The 9752-nt window shown below is 39.0% G+C and overlaps 1 protein-coding gene across 1 annotated transcript in view; it reads right to left on the reverse strand.

The window, feature by feature from the left end:
• The window catches only part of LOC105294326 (myocardial zonula adherens protein-like), a 111278-nt gene that overhangs the window by 80440 nt on the left and 21086 nt on the right, over nucleotides 1-9752 (reverse strand). Inside the window, 2 exon segments of the mRNA XM_011363478.2 lie at nucleotides 3128-3220; nucleotides 6406-6561. Coding sequence (XP_011361780.1) covers nucleotides 3128-3220; nucleotides 6406-6561 — 249 coding nt within the window.

A 9752-nucleotide genomic window follows, 5' to 3' on the forward strand; every position in this document is an offset into this window, starting at 1 on the left:
CACAAAGCTAAGAAGGGGCACAGCTGGAACTAGAACCCAGTTGGAATATCTTCTTGTGCCTCTTGCTCATTCTACTCACCACAGAAAGAATATACTTCGGGCTCACCCAATTCTCAAGAGTTGCTTTGTGGCTGTTGCTGCTGTTGTGTTGTTTTGTTGTGTGTCTGTGTTTGAGAGAGTTCATTGGAGGCCAATCTTAAGCTAAACCTGGATATAGGTCTAGCTGGATATAGAGAGGCAGAGAGGCAGCAGAGTTAGGGGAAGGGTTCTGGGCAGGCTCAAAGGCAGACTCCTGTGGAAGCCCTAGAAAGCAGCCCGGCATGACAGAGCAGGCGGTGCACTCTGAGGATAGAAGAGAGAATTGAAACAGCAGGCCAGGACCCAGAGCAGGTGGTATGTTCTTGTTCCGGGTTGTGTTCATATAGCAGTAATTTAGCAATCAATCTGTGGTGTGGCCTGGAGGAGGAGGATGCTGTAGGCAGAGAGACGAAGCTCCTGTGACAGCTCTCACACAAGAAAACAAGGGTGTGCAGAGACTTGTTTATGCATCTCTTGCAAATCCAATCCTTTGACATTAATTACAGTTGTTAGTGTCTGTCAGTGGATAGCAGAGTGATTTCCATAAGTAGGTGAGAATTTTACAAATCTCTTCCTACATGCCAGTGAGAATGGGCAAGGGATATGTTTACAAACCCCTGCCCCTAAACTGAGGCAGTAGGTCATCAATTAAGCAGATAATCTCATAGCCAAGACAAAAAGTAAACTCTAATACATGACTGTTTTAACTGTGCGATTCTTTCCTGCCATTATTAACTTTTATGGAGAGTATGTCATATATACAGGGACTTTTATGGAGACGATGTCATATATACAGGGAATTTCTTCAAAATTATTAATCAGAAATGTTTTAATTTTTTTTTCTCACAAACATTAGCTTGTTTAAACCAGAGAAAGGTTGTTTTTTTCTTAAGTTTTTAATTAAGTAATATATTCATATAGTTCAAACATTTAGGTACACACAAAAATAAATCTCCCTTTCACTCCTATCCCATCTGCTCAGTTACCACCTTGCCCACTCTGCCCCTCAATTAAGAATTACTGTTTATTACTTTCCTGAGTATCCTTCCAGCAACTTTTTGTGCACAAACAAAACAATCTAGATATATTTATTCTCCCTTCCTGTTTTATATAAGTAGTAGCACATTATAGATATCTTCTTGCATCTTGCTTTTTCAACACGTATAGTCTTTGCAATCTTTCTGTATCTCTCTTTGAAAAGCTTACTCACTCTTTTTTATTTATTTTTTTACAATTCTATGTATTCTATTGCAGAAATATAATTTATTTTACTTTCCCCTTCTTAATGGACATTTAGGTTTCCAATCATTTTACTACTACAAACAATGCTGCAATAACTAAACTCATACGTGTCATTTCACATATGTGATAGTTTACCTATAGAATAAATTCTTAGAAATAGAATTACTGGGTCAAAGGATATAAGCATTTGTAATTTGGGAAGATAGTACCAAATTGCTCTCCCGAAGAGTAATGCAAAATTACACCCCAACCAGCCAGCTGCCTGTTTCTCCACAGCACTGCTAATAGAGTGTCTTGTCCCACTCATGAAGTTTTGCCCAGTCTACTAGATTAAAATTACATCTCAGAATGGTTTTAATCTGAATTTCTCTTATTGAGAATGAGGCGGAGCATCTTGTCATGCAATTAAGAGCTCTTAATCTTTCCTGTAGTATTAATTATCTGTAACAAATATTTGCCTATTTATGAGTAGTAGCCTTTTTCTTCTTGATTCATGGGCACTCTTTAAATACTCAGAAAATCATCCTATTATCTATGACATGAAGGGCAAATACTTTTTCCCAGTCTGTCATTTCACTTTGACTTTGGTGTTTTTGACAGCACAAGTTTTTCATTTTAATGTGGGCAGTTACCAACCTTTTCTTTTGTAGATTTGGGATCACATGTCATAGTAATAAAAGGGTTTTCTCACTCCAAGAGTACAAAAGAATTCACATATGTTTTCTTCTGGCACTTTTAAGTTTCATTTTTAGCATTTAAGTCTTCGATCTATTTGGAATATGTTCAGTTATAAGTCTGACTCAACAGCATATAAGTTGTCTTAACAGCACATATTGACTGGTCCATTTTCCTTCCTTTATATGAGATAATACATTTGTCATACACTGGAGTATATTTCTTGCTTTTTCATTAATGTCATTTAATTAATGTCATTAATTTATGTGCTAATACTACACTGTTTTTTTAATCTCTGAGGCTTTTTCAGTTTCTTGTAACTAACAGGGCTAGTTTCTCTCATTGTTTTTTTTCCTCAGAATTTCCCCAACTCTTTATATTTATTTTCCATATACCTTGAAATCATCTAGTCCAGTTGTAGAAAAACAACATAAAATAAAAATGTTGCTATTTTAGGGTTTTATTAAATTTGTATATTCACTTGATAGCATTGACATCTTATGTTGAACCTTCCTTTCTAAGCACATGGTATGTCTTTCTACTTGTTACAGTTTACTCCTAAATATTTGGTAATTTTTTTGTTGCTATTATTTCTTCTAACTGGTTTTGTTTTTTGTTTTTGTTTGTTTTTGTTAATTTTTTGTATATTGAGCCTCTTTGTATCCATTAATTTTTTACCCTGCTACTTTACAGAATTCTTTTATTGCTTATAGTAGGTTTTTTTTTCATTGGTTCACTTGGGCTTTCTGGGTATATAATCATATAGTTTACAAATAGTGATAGCTTTACATCTACCTGTCCAGTTTTTATATCTCTAAAGTTATTTCTCTTGTTTAATTCCATCAGCTAGTATCCCAGATATAATGTTAAATAATAATAGGGATAGCTTGTTCCAGACTTTGGAGGGAATGCTTTGAATATAAGGAAGAGCATTCTTATCACCAAAAAAAAAAAAAAAAAAAATCTTTTAAAAAATAAACTTTATGATAAAATTCCCTAGGTTCATTTAAAATATGATTCCATTCATAATGAACATCAATAAACTCAGGTATCTTCAGACGCTAGCCACTCAGGAGAGGTTCTAAGCTCTACCATCACTCCATATTTCCAAGTCACTGAAATATTGACTTACGGACAGTTCCTGGGTGATTTGTTGAATCTTCTGTCTCATTTCATCATAGTCGCCATACATTCGCTTCCTTACTTTTTCCAAAGTGGCTCTTACCTGCATCCCACAAAGATGCTAGTTAAAGATCAAGCTATAACATTTTCATGCAAGATTTCCAAATTTTTAAGAAACCCTAATGAGAAAAGGGCCCCCAAAAAAAAAAAAAAAAAAAAAAAAGAATCTTAAGAACATGAAAATTTGGGAAAATAAGGGATAAGATCACTACCGATTTCTAGTTAAAAACCAAGGGAATTCTATTAAGAATAATAAATATATTGTGACTATATATAACTATAATTATTAAGAAACATTATAATTATTAATAAATATTAATTATCCAAATAATAAACTATGAAGAAAAATGTTTTGTTGAAATTCACCCATCACCTTCAAAACTACATTTGGGCAAAGTTTGCCTGTATCACACATTTTTACAAGGAGAAAAATATTAACAAATTGATTTCAAACATGTGGGCTAAGAGGATTAGAAAACCAAAAAGCAAAGCAATCTGTAATTTCCCTATCTCTGCTCTGACTGCCAAAGAGCAATTAAACGTCTGGAATATAATGCAGGGAAGTACAAGCCCTGGAGAGCCCATAAATTTGGAAGTCAGTTAATCAACAATCACCAATAATACACAAGGCACACAATAAAACAAAAGTCAAGGTGACCCCCAAAACAACCTATTTACAAAAACACTATTTAAGATTCTCTATAGTAGTATCTCCAGAGGAGTCACAAGGTCTTAATTTTTTTTTTTTAATAAAAAAATCTTACAAATGTCTCCTCCCTTCTAGTGCCCCTAGGAGGGACAAAAGCTCAGGGAGCCTCAGCTAGAGGAGGAAGTCTCACAGGCGCCCCCTCTAGGGAGGCTCCGGAACTTCTACTACAGGAAGGGCTCAAAGGCAGCAGTTTGGTTAGAATGACCTGTAGGGGACAGTATGGGGGGAATTGATCTTGAAGCTGTATTTACAGAGTTAACATATTTTAAATTAGACTTTAAAATAGACGTGTTTATTAGGGGTAACCAGATATTGGTGAAGATTTTGGCGGGGGGGGGAGAGTTAAGACTCTAAGCCTTCGCCTGATGGAATTCTAATAATAGAATTATTAGAATTGCCATTAGCTACAAATGTTTTGGGAAAACAAGGCCAAAAGCACAATTTTTCATTCTGGGCAGGCAGAATGGCTCTCATCCGTGGCCCCGAGATGGCTCTCATACTGATCACCAGTGGGGAGTAGGCGGGATCTTGAGCTGGGGGTGGCAAAATTGCAGGAAGCCAGCTGGGCCAGAATCGCTCAGAGTGAGAGAGGACAAACAATCCCATAAACATGCTTAAGAATGAACAGATCAAGGATGGATTTGAAGCTAGCTACAGAAGGTGGGACCTGGAAATTAATTATAAGTTGCAGAGCACGTAGATGTTGGCAATTCTTGTCAGAACCACCCCTGTAACCAAGGTTTATGTCATCCTGGTTCACAACCGGCCTGAACCTGCTGTCTTTGTCTTGGGAGGTTTGTGACTCTCCACTCTGCTTAGAAAGTTTACCTCTAAAGCAGTGCCATGTTACCCGGGGCATTTAAAGGAGGAAGGACTAAGTATTTCCATGAGAAAAATACAGGGGACTAGAAATGTCCAAGCTGCTCCTATACATGAAAAATAAGAATGGCTAAAAACTATATTTGGGAGTTAGGAGGACTGGGGACTTGAGGCTGGTGGTTGTCACACATACCCTGTGCGTTCGTGTACGTTTACCTTTTTTGGCTTTGCTTCATTTTCTCTGTTAAGCATTTATTATTATTAATTTTAATCAAGACAAGATTATTTTTTATTCCTTGTAATTATACAAGGATCCAAAACTTTCAAGACATACTAAAGAAGGTGCCCAGATATTTATTATTTTTGATATTTGTTCTTTTCAAATACCCACACAAAAGCTAACAACATGACTGTGATTTATCTGCAACCCACTAAATAAAATGGGGTACACAGAGCTAAAGGTTTGACTTTAGGGATCCCTTATCAGCCCCATAATCTATACATGAGAAAACTGAAACCCAAAATGGGCGAAAGTTTTGCTGGGCCAAACAGAGAGTTGGACTTTGAACCAAGGTCCATGGGGTGCTTCACTGCCCCCGCCACCCACGAGCACCTTCTAGTCCACAGGTCAGGGTTTGGGGACCATCAGTGTCAGAGCAGCTCATTTTCTCTATGTATGTAATCACTCTGAGTTGGTCAACAGAGGCATTGGTCAATCTACAGAGATCAAAAGAACCAAAAAGGAATGAAGATAGATAATAGATAGATGACAGAGAGATTAAAAGAAATTAAAAATTTAGAAGAAAAAGCTCCAAAATGCTAACATCTGCTCTCAATGAATGGTGGAATCATGGGTAACTTCGTTTTCTTCTCTGTACATTTTTGTATTTTCCAAAATTTCTCAAAAGAACATGAGTTTAAAAGATAAGAAATATAATATTAAATACAAAGAAATGACACTGATTGGTCTGAGTTGAATAACGACTATTATAGTTGACTTTTCGGCATCTGTTTCAACCCAAGTGATTGGTCTGAACCACCCACGATCATCCCACTCCCCTTACCAGTGATGGATCTGGGGATGGGCATGGGACCCAGTACTGGCCAGTGAGACATAAAGAGAAGCCTAATGGAAAGCCTCTAAAAATTAACCAGAGATAAGTGGCCTCTTTTCTTCCTCCAGACCCTGTCATGTTTTCAGACAATGCTATGAGCCGGAGGCTGAAGGAGGAAAGAACCACGGGAAACTCAGAGAAAAGGACTGGCACCTGGATGTGCTATGCTTGGAGCCCACCTACCCCGAGACTATCCCACATGAAACAAATTTCCTTTTTGAGTTGGCTTTTCTTGTTATCTGTAGCCAAAAGCACCCAAATGTATGCAGTTGTCCAAACTCATGCATTAGGAGTGTCCGATATAATAAGCAAAACCACGTAAGAGCTGCCATATCATACAGAGAAGAAGAAAGCCTGAGCATTCTTACTTAGTAACATCCAAAAGCTCACTCTATACCTCATTGCAGAATTACATCTATACTTTTAACACTACCATAAAGATATGTAGAAACATTTCCATCCAAAATGATAATGCTAAGAATTCTTCCAAAATGCCTTGTTACGTTTACATCAATATTTCCAACTCCACCCTCTCACATGCTATAAGAGTATAAACCAGAAACAGAAAATCCTTAAATGACTCACATCTTTGATGTAGTTCATCTCTTCTTTCAGCTGATTGGTGGACCACCCATACACCACCATTTCTTTCTGCTGATTTTGATCTGATCTTCGCACCACACCGTAAACAACCCCTTGCGGAAGTTTCCTGGTTGGTTCTCCATTGCTTGGATCAGGATGCTAAAAGAGGGTAGGAATAGAGAAAAAACAATGACTCTTTAGGGCAACTGGAAAAAGCTATAATTGCAGGCCCACTGCATGTGGTCATACAGGTTGCGCCCAGCTCTGAGGTGCCTGGAAGCAGTGAGAGAGGCCGGCAGAAATCCAGTCTGGCCTCTGCTCACCATGTTGCATCTGGCCTGGGCAGAGCCTGCCTTTACCCTGGAGGAAGAGCACCTTTTTCTAATTTCTACCACAGCTCTGTCCACCCACCGAGCAGTGCATGTGCAGGGCCCCACCTTCCCAGAGGGGGCGCCTTTTTCTAATTCTCACAAAGGTGCCAGATAGACTTGGGTTGTCCCCAAAACAAGAGCAAATGTCTGAACTCTGACAGCCTTGGTAATTCTGCTTTTCCTCTTATGTCGGTTCCTCTGTATACCTTCAACCTCACCGCTAAATATGTGGCCTGAAATGCATATGGTTGAGATATTCAGAAGAAGATGGTGGCTGCCACCTAGCAGCCAAATTGTCCTCTGAGGTCAGGACGGATCCTGGGGTCAGCTCTGAGAAAAAGGAGGTGGAGTGAGCATACAACCTGTCATGAGCGTTCACGAAATAGTTCTGAAAACAGGCAGAGAGGCATGACTTCACTCCAAAAGAATCTTCCTGCTCCTTAATTCCTTCAGTTAAAGCTTTGGTCAGTGTTGAAATGTGAAAACCCTTGGGAAGAGGTAGTATGTCCAAGTCCTAACATACTTTTCTAGAACAAAAGCTCAAGCAAGAGGCAGGAGAAAGGGAAATTAAGACTTATTGAGTACATACTATAAGCTAGAAATGTTCTCTGTGACATAGTGATGGTCCTCTCCACTTGATAGATGAGCAAACTGAAGTGTAGAGAAGTTAAATAACTTGCTTATAGTCACACATCTAGATTCAAGCCCAATTTTGTCTGACACTAAGTATACTTCCCCACACTGCAGGCTCTGTTAGAGGTAGAGGGACAGTATAGGGGCCTCCCCAACAACAAAGGGAAGGGGCAAGGAAAAGAATCAAGACCAGGAACTAAGATTCATAGACAAACTGGCCTCTGCCCAGTTTTTCCTGGGGTTGATCCTAGTACCTCAACAACCACAGTACAGAAGCCTGAATTCCATAATGGCAACTCTGCTTTCTCGCTAATTTTTAAAGCACCATTGCATAAATTCTTCCCATGTACTCACAAGATATTTTTTGACATACGAAACTGTAATTTGCATTTTAAAATCACTCATTTGTAAAGGAATAATGAACACTTTATGATCCCATTCCAAGTTTGTAAAATAAAGGAATTCTAGAAAGATACATGACAAACAGTGAGGACCTCTATGGAAAGGACAGCAGAGTGGGGCAGGGGTGCTAAAGATCAGGATAACTTTCAATCTTTTCTTTATACCCTTTTGTATTGTTTGTTTACAATGTGAGCTTTCTAAAAAAAAAAAAAAAAAAAAAAAAAAACACATTCATTCATGGTTCCCTGCCCTTCTGCACATACTTAGAGAGAAATGGGATAGGAGAGGCTGTGACACTCTGCCTTTGCTTCCAGAAAATGCTTCCACTTGAGTCTCTCACACTCGGGTCCCACAGGCACTGAATGCAACGCTTGAAATTTGTACGTAAGTTGAAGTAAATGGGCTGTTAAATAGCTCTCAGTGTAGTGACAAGCTGGGATTAGACATCCCTGAGTTTATGAGGCATATAATTAGGAAGAGGAAAAGCTCTATGAAACTCCCCCTATACCAAGAAACAAAAGCATGCTCTTTCAGTCACAGGCTCCACCTAGTTCCTGCAAAACAAGCTGATGACAACACAAGGCTTTGATGAAATGCATTTTTGTAAAGCAAAGGCTTTCGCAGGTGGATTGGCTTGCAGGAAAATGCTCAGGTGGCGGGATACAGAGGACTCTGCCTCCCTGCCCTCATTGGGAAATAGGGACCACCACCCATGGAGGAAAACGCAAACAAAGCCAAGGACAACAAGGTCTGTGAAACACTACTCTAGAGGTTGTGGATCTAAGTTATGCACAAAGGAAGACACTGAAGATTCATTAAGTGAAAAGTACTGATTTTCATATCCCCAATTTTTGTTTTAAAAATGCATGTTTGTGTGTTTATAACATTGAGAAAAGTGGAATCCAAACCTTTAGTGCCAGATTCCCCAGTAAAATGGAATTTTATTTTTTCCTTTATACTCCTTTGTACTGATTTTTTTTTTTTTTGCCAAAAAGAAAAGACATTATTTTTGAATTAATAATTTTTAATTTCCAAAGAACTAAAACTATTACAAAGTCAGGTTCTAAATGAAAGATCCGCAGGGAAGGGCCCAGCACAGGGCCACCAGTGTGGGCCACTCCACAAGGAGAGGATGCCTGCGGTAGCACGAGGGGCTGCTGGGCGGTGACCAAGAAAGGGAAGGGACATTTATGAAGGAGAAGGGGGAAAATATTTGTCATCTAGCCACTTTATCATACAACATTTTCTTCAATCCTCACAATAATCCTACTGTGTTAATATTACTAGTTCTTCCAAGGTGGCAGCATTCAAGTGTCTGTCTACATCTTGCCAAAAGTAAGCTCTTTCCTTGACCACAATGCCTACAAAATAACTAAGAGTCAGGAGAGGATGAGAACTCACCTCTTCCTGGGACCCTGGGACCTCAGGGTCCCAGGCCATCAGGAAGTGGTGGGCTCAGGACGGGGCATAGTCTCTTCCGACCTCTTGTGATCCCTCTCCCACTTAGCCTCCACTCCATTCCAGCCTCTCTGCCTCTTTTCTTTTCCTTTATCAGCCAACCTCTCTCTTAGCTCAGGGCATTTACTCAGGCTATTCTCTCTGCCTGCAGGGCTCAGTGATTCACATGCAATGAGTTTCTCAATAAATATTTGCTGAATGAATATGGAACTTTAGAAGTTGGAAGAGGTTCTGGGAACTACCCAGAATATGTAAATAGAGTCCAAGGAAGGGGATATCCTTCGTTCTTCATAGATGGAGGAACAGGGAGCTGATGCTTTTGCTCCGGTGAGAAATCTGATATCCAGAAAAGCTGCAAAGGAGTCGAGACAACTTTTATTTTCACAGCGTCAGTATGCTTTTGGTCAAAAACTGAAGAACATAGAAAAAAAATGAAAAGAGTTGGTACTTTTGTCACCGTGTGGCTGAATTTTTCTCCACTCATAT

This window comes from Pteropus vampyrus, unplaced genomic scaffold, assembly GCF_000151845.1.
Source record: "Pteropus vampyrus isolate Shadow unplaced genomic scaffold, Pvam_2.0 Scaffold85, whole genome shotgun sequence".
NCBI classification, from domain to species: domain Eukaryota; kingdom Metazoa; phylum Chordata; class Mammalia; order Chiroptera; family Pteropodidae; genus Pteropus; species Pteropus vampyrus.